The 19,785-nt window shown below is 41.6% G+C and overlaps 1 protein-coding gene across 2 annotated transcripts in view; it reads left to right on the forward strand.

The window, feature by feature from the left end:
- Nucleotides 1-13,513: 13,513 nt before the first annotated feature.
- The window catches only part of ASXL2 (ASXL transcriptional regulator 2), a 128,457-nt gene continuing 122,185 nt past the window's right edge, over nt 13,514-19,785 (forward strand). The window contains exon 1 of one of the 2 annotated variants that reach the window (XM_059893447.1): nt 13,514-13,897. In XM_059893447.1, the coding sequence (XP_059749430.1) occupies nt 13,841-13,897 (57 nt within the window). In that variant the 5' untranslated portion in view covers nt 13,514-13,840. The remainder of the gene's footprint in view (nt 13,898-19,785) is intronic. The other variant, XM_059893448.1, reaches the window with a different exon arrangement.

A 19,785-nucleotide genomic window follows, 5' to 3' on the forward strand; every position in this document is an offset into this window, starting at 1 on the left:
TATTCCAGAGATGATGGATGTTCATTAAACCTATTGTGGTAATCGTTTCATGATGCATGTAGGTCAGATCATTATGTTGTACACCTTAAACATATGCGGTGCTGTGTGTCAGTTATATCTCAATAAAACTGGGGAAAAAAGAGGTATGCCATTGCAACTAGTGGATAAATAAGTTCTGGAAATTTAATGCACAACATAGTGATTATAGTCAATGATACTGTATTATAAACTTCAAAATTACTAAGACTAAATCTTAATTGTTCTCAATACAAAAAGAAGTGATAATTATGGGACCTGATGAAGGTGTTAGCCAACACTACTGCAGTAATCATAGTGCAATATACAAATATGTCATACCAACACATTGTACACCTCAAACTTACACAATATTATATGTCAATTATAGCTCAATAAGAAAAACTTTTAATGAAAAAAAAAATTGAGGCTAGTTCATAGAACCAGCCTCAGTTCCTATACTGCACTTGTCCTGTGGCTGTACTGTTATTTTATTTATCATCTCCTTCTCCCACTCATTCTGGATCCCCCCTCATCGTCAGTCAACATTTTGCTGGTCTCAGTTACTTGCCTTCCATCCTTGAGGACTATCCAAAGTCCGTCCTTGAGGAGTCTGAGTCTTTGGTTACCAAGCCTTTGCCTGAGAAACAAGTGCTCCAATGCAGTAGATCCTCAAATAGGGGGCCATGCTGGTGTTTTGAGTCTCCTGATATCAGTGTGAACTCAGAGCTTTTGAAAGATCTGGATATTCCCTTTTCCCCATTGTTCAGTTATTCTAGTAAATGACCATAAGTCCTTTTGTGGAAAGATTAAGGGAATCACTAGTGTATTGTTGCAGCATTTTAGGGTTCTTCCTCAAGGGGACTTGGCATCTCCTTCAATTGGTGGGCTCTAGGTGTGAGAACAGGCTCAGGTCTGGAAACTGTGTAAGGGATTGTGATTTTCCATCGTAGTGGCTGACCTCAGGTTTCTACTCACTTGTATTAGTTTCATATTCCTGCCTAACAAACTACCACAAACTCAGAAGCTTAAAACAAACCCCATGCTATTATCTTACAGTTTCCCTGGGTCAGAAGTCTAGGCATGGCTTAGCTGGATCCTCCACTCAAGGTCTCACAAGGTTGTAATCAAGGTGTCAGATGGGCTACGTTCCTTTCTGGAACTCTTTTCTGGATGGAGCTCCTTCCTGGAGCTTAGAGTACTCTTCCAAGTCGACATGGTCGTTGGTTGAACTCCGTTCTTTGCAGTTGTAGGACAAAGAGGGCTGCTTCTGGCACAGGCCCTCTCTCTTATAGGCAGTTCACCTTTTAGCAGCTTGCTTCTTCAAGGCCAGCAGGAGGATCTCTCAGTCCAGTTGGCTAAGTCTTTTATAATGTAACCTAATTAAAGAAGTGACAATCCCATTACCTTTGCCATACTCTATTGGCTAGAAGCAGGCCATAGGTTTTCAAGGACAGGAGATTATATCCAGTGTGTGTCTGTGTGTCCGCCACATTCAATCTTGGTCTTTTTTTTTTTTTTTTTTCTCTGCAGTTGCATTTTTAATTAATTAATTTATTTATTTATTTTTGGCTGTGTTGGGTCTTCGTTTCTGTGCGAGGGCTTTCTCTAGTTGCGGCAAGCGGGGGCCACTCTTCATTGCGGTGCGCGGGCCTCTCACTATCGCGACCTCTCTTGTTGCGGAGCACAGGCTCCAGACGCGCAGGCTCAGTAGTTGTGGCTCACGGGCCTAGCTGCTCCGCGGCATGTGGGATCTTCCCAGACCAGGGCTCGAACCCGCGTCCCCTGCATTGGCAGGCAGATTCTCAACCACTGCGCCACCAGGGAAGCCCTTTTTTTTTTTTTTAATGTAAGTTAGGCAATATCCTTATTGTCTCCCCATCTATCTTATTCCCAGGAATACCATGGTCTATTAGCGATTGTCCCTTGAATCTGGGATGATCTTGTGACTTGCTTTGACCAATAAAAGTGGCAAAAGTGATATTGTGCCAGCTTCAGAGCCTAGGCTTTGAGACGCCTTGCAACTTTTGCCTTTGCCCTCTTGATATGCAGAGATCGCCACTGGACGAGTAAGGTGGTCTAGCCCAGGAAAGGAAAAAAAGCCATGTGGAGGAATACCAAAGTGTCCCAAGCCAACAGCCAATGCCAACTGTAAGACATGTAAGTGATAGCAGCTCGGACCTCTCAGCCCAGCTAACTCTGCAGCTGAATGCAGCTACATGAGCTCGCTCGAGCCCAGGCAGAACTACAAGAGGAACCACCCAGCCCACCCCCAGAATCATGAGAAATAACAAATCACTGTCGTCTTAAACGACTGGTTTTGGAGTGGCTTATTACACAGCAATAGGTAACTGAAATACGTATTTCTATACCAACTCCGGTCAATCATTGTTTGGCGGTTGCTCTGAGGCATTAAGACCCTGGCTTTTCTGGTCTGCCTTGCTCCTGAGTCAAGCATACTCCAGTGATCAGGGAAAGCTCTCAGGCAGAGTCCCAGATGTTTGCAGGAAGAAACTGTCAGCAGATATAAGAACACTGAGTGTTGGGTGGATATGATGGAGACCAGCCGCATTTGTTACAACCTCAGAATCTTTTTCTCCAACTTGTAAACATTACGTGGAATGGGGGTGGGGAGTGGAGAGGAAGAGGTTTCTTTGAGGAACCAAGAACATTGGAGTAGATGATGCTTCTGGGAGACACCACCAGCTAGAGGAAGAATTCGCATAACGTATGGCTGGGGCTATCAAAGACTGAGATTGGGGGCGTACCTTGTTCTTTTCAACTTCTCTGATTCTGTCTGAGAGCTCGAGTTCTCACAGCCTGCTGTCAGACTGCATGCCTAGAATCCCACCTTTTATTTGCTATCCAATTCCTCTCTGTCGCTCTCTGCCTTCTAGTAGGCAAGCTCACTTATTATCCCTTGCCGGACTCCTCACCAGCCTCCTACCAACCCAGCTGTCATTCTCACCACTCAACACCTAACTGTCTCCCAGCTGCTGCCTCTGAGGTCCCCACCAGCTCCAGATCCTGTCCTGTTCAAATCTAGTTCATTTGGCATTTCTACCATATCAGTATCAGTGCTTTTCCTGTATTAGAACTTCTAAACCTTAAGGAGTTTTAAAAAAGGATTGTCAAAAAGGATCTCATTGGTGAGATGAAATTACAGGAAATTTCAGGTGTGATTTCCTTCATTTCTGCATTGCAAGGGAGATTATATTCAAAGTTGCAATAGAGGTGATATCCTAGGCTGCAGAGTTGTTCCCAGGTACCAAATGTGGGTGAATTAACATTTCAAAACATCTTTGGAAGGTTACCAAAAGAAATCTTTTTTTTTTTTTTTTTGGTCTGAGCACCCAAAAAGATGGAAGCAAATTGTGTATATATTAAGATAAGCTGTGTTCCTGTATTTGGAGTATAAGGAAGTGGTTCTACAAGGGACTGACCAAAGAGATTTACTTCCAGTTTACTAAGGCCACAAGAGCAAAAATTACAGTGTTTTGTATTAGGTATGCAAAAACACTCAGGGTTAAAATATTCAAATGCAAAAAAACTCATTTTAGAAGAAAACCTTAGTCTTACAACGAAGAGTAGCCCCTGCTCGCTGCAACTAGAGAAAGCCTGCGCTCAGCAACAAAGATCCAATGCAGCCAAAGATAAATAAAAATAAAAATAAATAAATTTATTTAAAAAAAAGAAAACCTTAGTCTTAAACCAAAGATCAGAATACACAGTGTATTATTTACTGCAGCTATGAATTGCAAATTGTTGCAAAAATAAATGAGCTTGTTTCATTTTCCTCATCTTTTTTTTTTCTGCCTCTTATGACAGCTAGTCAACATTTTTGAGCATCTACCATGTATCCAAAACTGCCATTCATCTGATCTAATCCTCAGAACAACATCCACTATGCCAGTTAGTTCTAGTTTAAATTCATGACCACACATCCCAAAAGGAGTCTTCAATGCTGCCAAGCAACCCTACTCCACTTCCCCAGCATGTTCTCTCACCCATTCTCCAAAACAACTATTTCACACATTCTCTGCTCTCCTCAAATCTCCCACATCCTCTTCCGCCTCCTCAGTCTCGCCTACCTCTCCCACTTCTCAGATTCCTCTCCATCTCACTCCATTCTAGATCTTCTCTGTATTCCACTGATATACCAAACTCTTTCCTCTGCCTTAGGGCCTTTGAAATTCCCCTTCCCGTACACTGGAATGCTCCACACCCTCATCTTCACAGGGCTAGTTCCTTCTTGTCTTTCTTGTCTTTTGTTTCAGCTCAAATGTCAAATTCTCAGAGAGGCTTTCCTTGTAATCTAAAAATGCTCCTGATGTCTTGCACATCAACTTGTTTTATTGTCTTCCAGACATTTATCAACATCTGATGTTGTCTTGTCTATTTATTTCTCCCCTATCTCCACTTGAATAAAGCTCCATGATAGCCTTACCAGGTAAGGCCTTACCTACCTGGTTTACTTCTGTATTCCCAACATTCAGATCTGAGCCTGTCACATAATAGGCTCAAAATGAATTTTCATTGAGTAAACTATCCCAATTTTTGGTAGATGGGGAAACTGATGATTAGACAATCTAAACAAATTGCTTAAGTTCACTCAGGTAGTAAATGACAAAGTTGGGACTTGAACCTAAATCTTTTTAGGTCCAGGCTGTATCCCCATCTATGTAAAAAATCTCTCTTGCTAAGATGAACATTTAAAAATGTATTTGAGGACTTCTCTGGTGGTGGAGTGGTTAAGAATCTGCCTGCCAATGCAGGGGACATGGGTTCGAGCCCTGGTCCGGGAAGATCCCACAGGCCGCGGAGCAGCTAAGCCCGTGCGCCACAAATACGAGGCTGCGTTCTAGAGCCTGTGTGCCACAACTACTGAGCCCGCGTGCCACAACTACTGAAGCCCGTGTGCCTAGAGCCCGTACTCTGCAACAAGAGAAGCCACTGCAGTGAGAAGCCCGCGCACTGCAATGAAGAGTAGACCCCGCTCGCTACAACTAGAGAAAGCCCGCGTGCAGCAACGAAGACCCAACGCAGCCAAAAATAAATAAATAAAGTAAATAAATTTATTTTTTTTTTAAATGTATTTGACCTCTGAGGAGTACTTATGAATGTGGACAGCATTTAAGACAACATCAGAATGAATAGTCAAATTCCTCAGGCAGAAAACCAAGGAGATGCTGAGGACATCTGGCTGGACAAAGCCCGTGGTAACTAAGGAGCAGCACAGCCTGGCTATTCCCAGCTTGCTCCTGGCTGGCCTCCAATTCCTCCGCCTTCCTTCCTGCTTTCTGCATCTCTGAGTCTCTGACCACCTGCAGTTCAGTACAGGGTCTGGTTTCCCCTTCATGCCCACAAAGTGAGCTACTTCATGCCTGTCAATAGCATCCAGATTTATGCTTTAGAGAAACTGGAATAGGATATTTTCCATGGGGGTCTATCAACTAAATCTGTGTTTATACATCAGTCTTAATTTTCAGGAAGTTGCCTTTTTTTCTTTTTTTTTTTGCAGGAAATGAAAACCTTGTATTGACTCTTCACTGGTCCTTAAATTGACTTATAAACAAAAGGGGAAGAGGAGGAAATGAGGACTCTTTTGGCTGTTGCCTTAATCACCATTCAGGGAAATCTTCATATATAGGCTAGAGTCTCTAGGAATGCTAGATTTAAGGGATTATTCACTGGATTTTCTTCAGAAACTGAGATCTAGACAGGTTATTATATTATCAGTTATTGAATGTTTATATACCTGGCATTATTCTGAGCTCTTTATGTGTATTTTATCTTTACAACAAACTTATGAAACAGATACTATCAATATTACACCCATTTTCCACATGAGAAAACTGAGACCAAGAAAGATTTTTTTTTTTTAATTTGCCTAAAGTCACACACTTATGTGATGAAATTAGGGTTTCATACACTTAATCCGACTCTGGAGTAGAGGTTCTTAACCACCACCTGTTTTTGTGTTTGCTTGTTTGTTTACTGTGGATTCCTTTGGCAGTTTGTTGAAGCCTATGGACCCCTTCTCAGAATCTCTTTTAACGTGTAAATAAAATACATACGATTACAAAAAAAAAAAAAAATTTACAAATCGAAATACAGTGATCAGCTTATTAGAAAAATGAATTTGTGATATGGTGGTATAGGTGCTTCACTGTTAATGCCTCACATAACAAGATATAGTGGCAGGTCTAGTAATACTGAAATTGTGAAGTTATGATAAATATAAAAATATTTCTGTAATATAATATGAAAATATCTGAGATTTCTGTTCGTGACAAAGTCATAGGTGACAAATCAGTTTAAATTTAGTGAAAATAAAGATGTAATTTTGTCTAAGCTAATGGACCCCTCCCTTGGACCCCAGGTTAAGAAACCTGATCTAGAAACTGAGGACATAATGTCCCCTGGAAGACCAGTTACAAAGCCCTCCTAACTGGTTTCCCTGCTTCTAATCTCATTTACTCTCCCTGCCCCATCCACTCTCTTCACAGGTTGTCATTCTAAAGGGCTCCTCTTTGGGTCCTTGCTGGACACCCTCCCCAGACCTAAGCCCCATAGAGTTTATTACCTTTTCACCTATGTCACTCTAGGGTTTTGCATATATGTTTATGATTGCATGTATGACAATGTATGGTATTTAATTTGTTTATAGGTCTTTTTTACTTTAATATGAGCTACTTGGGAGTAGGGGCTGTGTCTTGTTATTTATTCATTTATCTGCTTTTTAATTTAATAAAATTATATTGAGCATCTCCTATTACAAGGTGCTATTCCAGACACTGAAAATATAATAATGAACATGATAGACACAGTCCTTTTCCTCCCTGTTTTGCCATCTTGCACTCATGTCTGGTCCTCAGTGCTTGGCTCATGGTTGAAAGATACTAAATTAATCTGTTTAATTGAACTGGATTGATATTTCAAGGTCGTATTTGTCCCTAAGAGAAATATTTCTTGAGACATTCCTTAATCTTCATATCCTCATATAAATTGCCAGGTATACAGCAGACACTGAATAGTCAATTCCTTTCCTTCCCTTTCCTCTTGCTGTCCTAATCACCAAGTATGCTAAATCTTGTTGCATAGTAGAGAAATGGAAACAGCTGGGTACATAAAAGTTTTGCAGGAAGGAAGAAGAGTTGAGAAAGTCTACTTTTATCCTCTTTTCTGGTCAGGTATAATATACAAGATACAATAACTAACATTTATTGATGGCTTACAATGTACTAGGTGCTAAGCACTTTACATCTATTACCTCATTCAGACCTCATAATAATCCTAGTAGAGAGAAGTGAGGCTTAAAAAGTTTAAGTGGCTTGCCCAACTTCTGATAGTCAGGTGAGGGAATTCCAGCCCAGTCAGTCTGAGTCTGGCACCTCTTTCTGTGTGCAGCCACAGCTGTTGACCAATGTAGAGTCAGAGGCAAGGACTTTGAACAGGATCCACCTACAGCCTGCCTCCTGGTCATGACCTAAGTCAAGGCAAGCATGTTTTTTCTTTTTTTAAAAATTATTTTATTTATTTATTTATTTTTGGCTGCGTTGGGTCTTTGTTGCTGCGTGCGGGTTTTCTCTAGTTGTGGCGAGCGGGGTCTACTCTTCATTGCGGTGAGCAGGCTTCTCATTGCGGTGGCTTTTCTTGTTGCAGAGCACAGGCTCTAGGCGCATGGGCTTCAGTAGTTGTGGCACGCGGGCTCAGTAGTTGTGGCTCATGGGCTCTAGAGCGCAGGCTCAGTAGTGTGGCACAGGGGCTTAGTTGCTCCGCGGCATGTGGGATCTTCCCAGACCAGGGCTCGAACCTGTGTCTCCTGCATTGGCAGGCGGATTCTTAACCACTGCGCCACCAGGGAAGCCCCTCAATACATTTTGGATTGCTTCCCATGGGGCAAGCTATTCTCCATTGACTATGAATCTGTTTATATTTTGACCTTGGGTCCTTTCTCTTTCCACACAAAGTACATAACCCAGTACGCTTCCTGAAGCTTGGCCCATTGGGAAGATTTTCCCTCACTACTATCTTTCAAGAGTACTTGAGGGGCTTCCCTGGTGGCGCAGTGGTTAAGAATCTGCCTGCCAATGCAGGGGACACGGGTTCGAGCCCTGGTCTGGGAAGATCCCACATGCCGCGGAGCAACTAGGCCCGTGAGCCACAACTACTGAGCCTGTGCGTCTGGAGCCTGTGCTCCGCAACGGGAGAGGCCGCGACAGTGAGGGGCCCGCGCACCGCGATGAAGAGTGGCCCCCGCTCGCCGCAACTGGAGAAAGCCCTCACACAGAAACGAAGACCCAACACAGCCAAAAATAAAATATAATAAATAAATAAATTTTAAGAAAAGAGTACTTGAGTAGACTGTCCTGCAGCCGAGGTCCATTTTCATCTTGCTCCTACGTACCAAGCTGACCCATCCATGAACCGTGCTTGGTTTTTCTCCTCCTTTGTCAGCTGGTCACAAGGAAACCTCCCATGCAGCCACAGTGTGAGCTGAAGGGAGGTGTCAGTGCAGCAGTACTGTGTGACTCGGTGACCTGGACCCCCTGATTTGTGTAGCTTACTTATGCTCTCCAGCCTGCTTGTGCCCAGTCCCAGATGGCACACTTGCATCTTACAGTGAGTTGCTATTCGACCCATCTGACATTATGATTTGGTAGAGGTGACTGACAGAATCAAGCTCATAGTAGACAGTTTTCTGGCTGCATGGTCAGGAGCTCTATCTCTACTGGGGCTCAGTGTCATGCCAGGAGTGTTTTTCTCAAAAAGTGTGTAATTCTTCACCACACATGGCAATTGATTGATTTTGTGGTGGTCTGCAGTCATCCTTTGGTAACCAAAAATAATATCTATTTTATCCTCTCCCTTCTTTTCATCAAATGGGACCATACCATGCATATGATTCTATACCTTGCCTTTTTCACTTTAATATTTCTTAGATCTCTTTCCATGAAAGAGTAGCAAGGGTATTTATCTCAGTATTATTTATAATAGCACTGAAATGTTCATTAAAGGAAATGTTAACTGGAGGAGATTGGTTAAAATTATTATACATAATCCAAACACTGGAATTATATGTAGCTCTTGAAAATTATGCTGCATGTTGGAGTTTGAGGTTGTTAATCTGCCCAAGTTTGGCAAAAAATTGAAAGATACATAGAGGAGGTAATAAGATGGAGATAAAAATATCACCTTCACAATGATAAAACTGTTGTAGATAAAACAGCTTAGATGTGAGGGCCAAATGGGCTTGCTAGCACTTCCTGTCCCCAATTTCCCCAAGTCTAGACCTTAGGATACCTCATCTTAGTGAAAGTTTAGCTGTGCAGAGAAGACGTACTTAATCAGATACAGTGCCTCATAATGGTCCAGGGCAGGCAGGAAAGCAATGGGGGTGAATTCTTTATAGCCTTTCAATAGATTAGCTGCATCAAACAAGAAATGTGGATCAATGGCTGTCACTCCCCAGGTATACAGGCACCTCATGCCTCTTCAGACTAGGGAATGAGTAAGAGATAGAGCAAGGGACTTCCCTGGTGGTCCAGTGGTTAAGATTTCACCTTCCGATGCAGGGGGGTACGGGTTCAATCCCTGGTCGGGGAGCTAGGATCCCACATGCCTTGGGACCAAAAAAACCAAAAAGCATAAAGCAGAACCAATATTGTAACAAATCCAATAAAGACTTTAAAAATGGTCCACATCAAAAAAAAAAAAATCTTAAAAAAAAAGAGACAGAGCAAGAGGCCAGATGGTTACTCTAGGGCATTTCCTCCACATGGAAATACCAGGTATTGTATTACTGTATCTCCGGTCCTTCTAGGTCCATATTTATTAAAATGGAAATACAGTCTGTGATATATTTTAAGTATAAAAATATGATTAGGGCTTCCCTGGTGGCGCAGTCGTTGAGAATCTTCCTGCCAATGCAGGGGACACAGGTTCGAGCCCTGGTCTGAGAAGATCCCACATGCCGCGGAGCGACTAGGCCCGTGAGCCACAATTGCTGAGCCTGCGCGTCTGGAGCCTGTGCTCCGCAACAAGAGAGGCCGTGATAGTGAGAGGCCCACTCACCGCAATGAAGAGTGGCCCCCGCTTGCCGCAACTAGAGAAAGCCCTCGCACAGAAACGAAGACCCAACACAGCCATAAATAAATAAATAAATAAATTAATTAAAAAAATATGATTAAACAGCATACATAATATAATTCCATTTTCATTAAAAGATATATATGTATATGCGTAAAATAAATATAAAATTGTCATTATACATGCTATTTTGTCATAAACAAAATATGAAAATAATCTGGGTAATTTCTTTGTGGTGGAATTTAAATTTTCTTCTTTTTATTTTGAAATACCCTATTGCTGCATTGCCCACACTCATTTCCAGTGTACATATCTTCCAGCTGCTGTGAGTATTGGCAGCTGAGGACTCATAACTGCATTTTTCTCTAGAGAACTGCCCTTGGTCAACAAGAGTTATCTTTCCTGGAAATGCCTGGGAGGTTACAACTGACCCCCTTTCTCACCAGGGAAGGCCTGAGTATAAGAGTGTTTGATGAGCAGATACCGAAGCCTCACCTCATATCTCAAGGTGGGATAATTCTGTGGGGCCATTAATGCTTGGCTGAGGTACCAGGCTGAAACCACATCTTCCCTTAGCTTCTTTTTTTGGGGGGGCGTATAGTTGATTTACAATGTTGTGTTAGTTTCAGGGGTACAGCAAAGTGAGTCAGTTATACGTATACATATATCCACTCTTTTTTAGATTCTTTTTCCATATAGGTCATTACAGAGTATTGAATAGAGTTCCCTGTGCTACACAATAGGTCCTTATTAGTTATCTATTTTATATATAGCAGTGTGTATAAGTCAATCCCAATCTTCCAATTTATCCTTAGCTTCTTTTCCTATCATGTTTCCTTCAAATCCTTATAGGTTTCTCCTGAGAGCACTTCAATAAATTAATTGCACAAGGGGTCAAGTCTCAGTCTCTGCTTCTACAGATGTAATGAATATCTATGGACTTTTTATGAGAAATTTTGTAAACATGAAAAATAGTTATTTTTATTTTGAAAATAAAAGTCTCATGTGGATTCCAAGATAGAGCATGACAGGCATGGGGCTGGATATCTGTAGCCTGAAAATTCTTGACTTCATTTTCTGTAGTACCCTAAGCTAAAGTTTGTAAAAGCAGGTCGTGCACTTTACCACACAAGAGTCAGACCTCTATTTTTTAATGTAGAGGAGAGTATCGTTACACTTAGAAGGGCAGAAGAGTGGGTGGAAGCTGTGGAGGTGGAGACTGTGAGTGTAGGCCACGCTTTCAAGATATTTATGGGTGAAGAAGAGAAAGAAAAATAATTTGGTGGAGTAAGGTGGTAGGGTAAAGAGATTTCTTTATTTAATCTAGAAGGATCTTGAGTAGGTTTGTAGAAAATGGTGGAGGGGAGTCAGAGCTAGAAAATTTTTTAAAAAGGCGTATTTTATGAACTAACATTCCAAAGATGGTGAGAAGCCTGGGCTCCTGTATACAGTATGGTATGCAGTGTTGTGAAGGAAGGATTAGCCTATAGTAAGGAGAAGGCGGTTAGGATTAGCAAATTTATAGGAAAATTTAGGGGCTGAAGGGAGACAGGGTGGGACTGCAACTGGTGGCCGCTAATTTTTATATGATGTATGAATCAATATTATTCGTCAAATGAAAAGACAAAAGCAGAAGTAGGGCTAAGAAATTTGACTTTATTGGGAATTATGGAGGGTGTCGTAATGGGGGAGGGTTGGGCTTTAAGAAGAACAATCTGGGATCCTATGAAGAGTGGGTTTGAGTAGGGTGGGAGTAGAGACAGGACATTTAGGGATATCCAGAACTAGAGTGGGAATGATATGAGAGATGCAAATAGGCATAACAAATTGAATCAATACACACTGGGACAAAAATACTCTCTGGGGAATTATATATAATTTAATAATAATAATAATGATAATAATAACCATTCAGATCTGTGGAAGATTAAAAAGTAGGAACTGCAATACCACAGTCCCTACCCTTGAAATTAAAATCTGGGAATGGAGCTCCAGAAAATCAAAGTAAGGACAGTGGGAATATCTGTCCTAGCAGGATCTGAAAACAAGCTGAGGTAAAGTGCCCAGGCAACAGGGCTAGATGGCAAGTCCCAGCCAACAGCTGGGAATGGAGAGGTGCTTCTTGAACTGACTATTGACATAGGCTTTAGAGTGAGATGGTACATACCCTGCATGTTATGGATAGTGCTATGACTTACTAAAGAAATTTGTGAAAATATATCTATTGTGAATTGCTGATATGGGGCTGTCTGATCAATGACTGAAGGAGAAAAATAAGGAAGTATCTAAATGCCTCTCAAACTCCCTATTAAGACTTTGTGTGCGTGTGTGTAACAGACCCCTTTTAAAACTTGAGGAAAAGTTATGAATCTTCTCAGAAAATGCACAACACACAAAATATTGCCCATAATTTTAGGGGGGTCCATAAACTTCTGAAACCTATCCATGGACTCCAAGTTAAGTATTGTTCTCAACTGTCTTTTCTCCCAATAAACAGCTCAACTCTCTGTCCTATTTTAGAAAATAGTAAGTTAGTAGATCGGAAGCAGCTTCTGGAAGCAGGTGGATTTGGGAGATTAGTAGGCGTTACTACACATTCTGTACTTTGCTAAGTATAAAGACATGGAAATGCGATGGGAGATCCCACATTCTGGATCTTTCAGGAGGCTGTTATGGACACTACAAATAATTGTTTCTGACCACAGATACAGCTGAATCATTCAGCAAATATTTACCGGGCTCCTGATATGTACAGGCACTGTGCCAGGGAGCGAGCTCACCAAGATAAAAAAGACATCATTTGTGTCCTTGATGAGACATTCGCATGTAAAAGCGTGAATGTAGTTACTGGTGGCCTTAAAATAAAGGTCACCTAAGACTGAGAGGCATTCTGGAGAGACGGAAAGGACTCTGAGCTCGTAGTTTGATTTTTGGCTTCACCATAGTCTAGACTCGCGAGTTTGGCGTCACTCAATCTCAAATTGCTTCATCTACCAAAGGGGGTTAAAAAAGTGGACGAAAATTGTTGTAAATCTTCAAAATGATAACCTTTCTAAAAATGAACGTGGACAAATAAAAAATGAAAGTTCGAGGCTTACTGAAAGTGATAGTTGGGAGGGTCGCCCCTAGAGAGAAGAGCCCGGGTCTCCCCCCGTCTCTATAGCCACCGCGGCGCCGCACGCGGTCAGAATCCACTCAATAAACCTTCCGGGCCGGATCAAGTTCCGCTTCCGCAGGCAGGTTTTCGCTGTAGGCAAAAGCGCAAGACGCCCGACGCAGCGTAGCGTCGGACCTCCCCGATGCGCATGCTCTCTAGGCGAGGCGGAGCGCGGAGGGCGGGGGAGTGGCCAGGTGCGGCGGCTGGCCGGCTCGCTCTCCCTGCATCCCCGCGCGGGAGGCGGGGGCGCGCGCGCGCTCGTTCGCGCGGCCGGCTGCGTACAGTAGTGACGGCCGCGCGGGAGCGGTCACATGACCGTAGCGGCTGCCTGTACAGTAAGGACCCAATATGGCAGCGGCGGTAGCAGTGGTAACGGCAGCAGGAGGACCGGCCGCCCCATAGACCGCCCCCCGCGCACCACCCCCGCCGCTTCCTCTGCTTGGGTGCTCCTCCGGCCTGACTTCCCCTTTCTCCCATCTTTCCCGGCACCGCGGGAAAAACAGCGCAGGGCAGAGCAGGCAGGGAGGGCGGCCGCAGCCCGGACACGGGAGCCTCCCAGTCAGTTCAAGACCCGACATGAGGGAAAAGGGCCGTAGGAAGAAGGGCAGGACCTGGGCGGAGGCCGCCAAGACGGTAAGGAGGAGGGAGCGGACGGGAAGGCCGGGAGGATTTCGTTCCCTCGCCGCCCGCCGGTTGCAGGGGAAGGGAGGTCACTGGCCCTGCGACCCGGCTGAGGGGGCACAAAACCGCGCGGCGAGGGCGGAGGTTAGTGTCGGGTTTGTGGTCCCTGTGGGAATGGAGGCGCCCGGCGGAAGAGGGTCGCCGCGGGGCTGTGGCTTCTCCCTGCATCTGCGACGAGTCCTCTTGGTGTTTTGAAGCTGCCTCTCGGGGTCACGACGCTCTCGCCCCCGCTCTGTGGTAGCCCCCGCCCCGGCATGGGGAAGTCTCTTGGGCTTGCACAGTAACCGGTTCTTCTCCCTTGTGTGGCTGAAGAGCCCCCATTGGATGCAGATAGGAGAAGGCTTGTGCGTGTACCCAGCCCCGGAAAGAAGAGGGGAGCGCTGGAGCTGGGTAGAATTGACCCGCTGTAGCAGACACGCCGCCTGACCCCGGGCCCCTTGCCTGTCTGGGCTCCCGGATCAGGCCGGAGGTCACGAGGCTCTTGTTTTACGTTTGTTGTTGGAGCTGAAAGTGCAGGAGGTGTTTAGAAACGAAGTAACAGGTGGGACTTGTAGAATTTTTTTTTTTCTGTTTCCGTAGAGACCTACTCTGAACAAGGCAGCAATGCATGGTGGGACCTGTAGTTTACCCGGCCTTGACTTTTCCGTAGCTAAAGTGATGGTGACCTCACGAAGTTGTAATTAGTGGATAAAACCATCTTTTTTTTTCCTTCTGAATTTATTATAACGAAATTTAGAGGTAGGTTTAAAAAAATAGAATATTGAGGATGAATGAGAAGTTACGTTTTATGAAAAAGTTAAAAGCGTCCACTATGTGGACGTGAAAGGTTTGGAAAAGTAAGGTTTATTCCATCTTTGAGGGCGCAGCAGAAAAGTAATAGGATATAAAACAGCATTTTAGTGTTGGGAAGTGAGAAGGACTGGAGGCATTATCTTTAATGGTGAATCATGTCAGTAATACTTACACAACATGGAGAGCCCTTCTAAATGAACCTTTATTATGTGTTGTGTTTTATTTTTTAAAGGGGAGTTTTCTGAATATAAAAGTAATAAGTGTTCACTGTGGGAAAATTAGTGGAAAATTATAGATTTTTAGTATAAAGAAGGAAATAAATCATGTATTTCACTCCTCAGAGCTCTGTTAACATTTGGTATATTACCATCCAGTCTTTTTTATTTATTTCCCCCAATCTGGGTCCTATTGTTTATTCAGTCTTACACATTTGTTTTGTAAACCTTGTGCATTTGTTTTGTAAATGTTTTGTGTTAGGGGGTTGATGAGTCTTCAACTTGTATGTGTTTTAGTTGGAACTGTGAAAAAAAGTTAGTGAATAAATAAAAGCACATTTTATTTGTTGAGTGTTTTCACTTAACAGTATGTCTTCGTAATTGTGACTGCTGGTCGTTTCCCTCTAAAGAAAAAACTCTAGAAATAGTTTTTTTGGGTGGTGGGGAAATTGGTCCTTCACAAAAGACTATTTTACTTTGTTCTACTTGATTAGTACTACCTCAGGACCTCTTTTATTTAAGGAAGGATGGTAAATTTTATTTATAGGTAAGCAGATCCCAACTCTAATTATGTTAATTAATTTTAAGTCTCTAGAATGTCATGAGTACTTTTTGAATTATCTCTTTGGATAAAATAATCATTGGGAGATTGTGACAGGAAAAATTTGCATTTACTGTTTAGATTTTCCTATAATAAATTAGTATATTTGCTCATTTATAATAAACATTTCAAGCCTTAACTAGGTATGTGAAAGTACTTAAAAGATGTAAAAACTAGTTTAATCAATAGAGCTCTGAGTTCTGAAGGGATTAGTATATTAGTGGCTTGGTATTTTTATTTGATTCTGGCAAATGTATAAGACTTCAGTCTAAATAAAAATGAATTTTAGAAAGAGAATGGTGACACTAAAACTTTTTTTTCTTTTTTCTAGTAGCCAAAATCTAGAAAACACTCTACTCTTTTTTTTCTTTCTTTTTTTTTTAACATCTTTATTGGAGTATAATTGCTTTACAATGTTGCATTAATTTCTGCTGTATAACAAAGTGATTTAGCTATATGTATACATATATCCGCATATCCTCTCCCTCCCACTCTCTCTATGCCACCCCTCTAGAGGTCACAAAGCACCGAGCTGATCTCCCTGTGCTAGGCAGCTGCTTCCCACTAGCTATCTATTTTACATTTGGTAGTGTATATATGTCCATGCCGCTCTCTCACTTTGTCCCAGGTTACTCTTCCCCCTCCCCGTGTCCTCAAGTCCATTCTCTACGTCTGAGTCTTTATTCCTGTCCTGCCCCTAGGTTCATCAGAACCACTTTTTTTTTTTTAGTTTCCATATATATGTGTTAGCATACGGTATTTGTTTTTCTCTTTCTGACTTACTTTACTCTGTATGACAGAGTCTAGGTCCATCCACCTCACTACAAATAACTCAATTTCGTTTCTTTGTATGGCTGAGTAATATTCCATTGTATATATGTGCCACATCTTTATCCATTCATCTGTCGATGGACACTTAGGTTGCTTCCATGACCTGGCTGTTGTAAATAGTGCTGTAATGAACATTGAGGTACATGTCTCTCTTTGAATTATGGTTTTCTCAGGGTATATGCCCAGTAGTGGGATTGCTGGGTCATATGGTAGTTCTATTTTTAGTTTTTTAAGGAACCTCCAGACTGTTCTCCATAGTGGCTGTATCAATTTACATTCCCACCAACAGTGCAAGAGGGTTCCCTTTTCTCCACACCCTCTCCAGCATTTATTGTTTGTAGATTTTTTGATGATGGCCATTCTGGAACACTCTACTCTTTTTTGTTTGTTTTACCATCTATAAAGTGAAGGATTAAAGTAAACCTCAGTGTTGAAAAGGTTTCTGTTTGTAGGAGGAATAGGTAGAAGTAAATGTGAAAGGAATAGACAAAAGTAAATCTTTTAATATTTTCAGATGCAGAATAATGAGATCAGAAAATTAGTGGTTTGACAAATGGAAAGTTTAACTTTGACCTAAATTAGGAAACTGTATATTTATAAGATCAAGAGGACCAGGAGAAGTAAGTCTTAAACTTATTTCATAGGCATTAAGGTCAGATGTTCTAGGAACAGTTTCAGAAAGGATATATTAAAATTATTTACTGAGTATAGGCAGTATCTGCTTCCTATTTCATTGTGTTCTTGGTACCTGCATTGTAGAGTTATCCTGTTTTAGGGAGCATTATTAAAATGGGGTTGTATTCCTGACCAATGATATAGCAACAGATAAATAAAATTCTTCATTCAGTAATATATATGTATATGTACATACGTGATTTGGGGTGTTGTGTGTATGTGAGAGAGCTATACAAATTGATATAAGATTGCTATAAACAATCTGAAAAAGCAAAATAAGATTCATAATTATTATATAATTATAAAATTATGCCAAAAGGCTGATTAAATGTAGAGTGTAGACTGGTTCCAATAACTAAGGACATCAGACAGAGAAATAATGGGGTTGAGATTCAACTGAACTTGAATGCTCATTCACATTCACTACACTGGATTGTGTCCCTACTGATCTTATATTTGTCTCATATAAGTACATTAGTTATAAAAAGCATTATTCAAGTATTTAATTAACAGTCTTACATGTTTTACATTTTATTATTATTATTTTTTTATTTTTGGCCGCGCCCCACGGCTTGCAGGATCTCAGTTTCCCAACCAGGGACTGAACCCGGGCCATGGCAGTGAAATCCTGGAATCCTAACCACTAGGCCACCAGGGAACTCCCATTACATGTTTTAAATTTCAAAGGTGGCAGTGATGGTGGTGATGAAGTGATTTGGATGAGAGATCTGTAGTAGAGTGTTTGGTGCAATTTAAATGGAAAAATTTGTAGTGAGCCAGAGATATTGAGAACCATTACATTGACTTTAGAACTATGTTCAAAGTTCTGCTCATTCTTTTTAAAAAAACAAAACAAAACATTGTGTCATGTAAACATTTGGTGACATCCCTGAGGAATTAAGCTGTTTTTGCAACGCAGAGCTTTCGAAATAGTATAATCTTGATGATACCATTTTCTTTTTGATTTTTCCCTTGTCACCCACCACAACTAGGGCAGCATTAAAAGGGAAACATGTCCTTTTAGGACAAGTTTGTTGTGATTGCAGATGCAAGGGGCAGAGAGGCAGACCTTAGAGATTGCACTAGAGGTACCTTTGTGTATCTTTGGGGAGTGAAGTGGTCAAAGTATAAGTGAAGTATGAGTGTTAGAGATCAGGAGCACAGCAGATCTTTAGCATGTGATTTGTAGACTGAAGAAAAAGTGGTTTGTTTTTATGTTTGTATTTCTATGTAGACTTCACTTAGTGGTTAATACTATTTTGAAAGTACATAGGTTTTTATTTATGTTATTTACCTAAAGTCATTTAACTTTAGGGAATAAGTTGGAAAATAGAAAGTTTCTATTAAAGGAGTAACTCTCATATGCTCATTACTTTTATGGAGGAAGTATTGAAAACAGAAAAGAATTACTTAAAAGTAAAATGATAAAATATATGTGATGATTAGAAAGAAAAACATCTGAAAATACACTTTAGAAAAAACAGACGTATTAACTTAGAAATGTTCAGTACTCTTAATCTTTACCATGAGTAATTTTCTTCTGCTAGGAGTATGGCCGGGCCTGGTAATATCTTCTTGGATCTATATTGACTAGGCCAGAGTCCTTGTATGTCTGTATTTGTATTGTATTTATAGTTGTATTAGAATCTCCAGGAGAGAGTGTGCATTTTGGAAAAACATATTAAATCTATTCTTTTGTAATGTTGTTTGTTTGTTTATTTATTTATTTATTTATTTTTGGCTGCATTGGGTCTTCGTTGCTGCCCACGGACTTACTCTAGTTGCGGCGAGTGGAGGCTACTCTTCGTTGTGGTGTGAGGGCTTCTCATTGGGGTGGCTTCTTTTGTTGTGGAGCATGGGCTCTAGGCACGTGGGCTTCAGTAGTTGTGGCACGTGGGCTCAGTAGTTGTGGCTCGCGGGCTCAAGAGCGCAAGCTCAGTAGTTGTGGCGCACGGGCCTAGTTGCTCCGCGGCATGTGGGATCTTCCCGGACCAGGGATCGAACCCGTGTCCCCTGCATTGGCAGGCAGATTCTCAACCACTGCGCCACCAGGGGAGCCCCTACATTATTTTTAATTTCAGCTTTATTGAGGTATAATTGACATAAACTTATAAGAGATACATTTATGAAATTGCTATTTGCAAGTCTGTTTGTGCTCAGCGATTTGATGTAACATTCTTTGCTTGAGCGATTTTCATTCTTGCCTTAATGTTGAAGTAAAGTTCCCCTGTGTTTTGCTCTTGAATTTTGTATTATTTTCGGTTCATCTTTCCTTCTGTCCTGTTCTCATGATCCTGTCTTGAAAGCCCAGAAACTAAGGAAAAGAAAGGGGAAAAAAATCTTTTTTGAACACCTATTTCTGTGAGAGGTGCTGCTGCTGCATCTCCTAGAATTATGACGAGCTGAGAAAATGATGTCAGATTTGCAGAAGTCCTTGCTGTTTCCTCATCCACAAAATCTACTTTTAAAAGGCTGTGCAATTTTGCTGTCGGTGAAAGCGCATTATATTTTCACTACAAAAGCTGTCTGGAAGGAGGCCACTGTGTGTGGAAGATATAACTACAGGGAACTGATCAGTAAGGTTTGTTAAAACCTGCTATCTTTGTCCTTTTTACAAAAGCCTCTGAATGCCCCTCTAGTTCTGTTTTCTTTCTTTCCATACCTCATAGAGGCCATCCTCATAGTTTATAGTGTTGTAGTATTGTGCAATTTAGTATTTTTAGTAC

The sequence above is a fragment of the Balaenoptera ricei genome, chromosome 13 (assembly GCF_028023285.1).
Source record: "Balaenoptera ricei isolate mBalRic1 chromosome 13, mBalRic1.hap2, whole genome shotgun sequence".
NCBI lineage: Eukaryota > Metazoa > Chordata > Mammalia > Artiodactyla > Balaenopteridae > Balaenoptera > Balaenoptera ricei.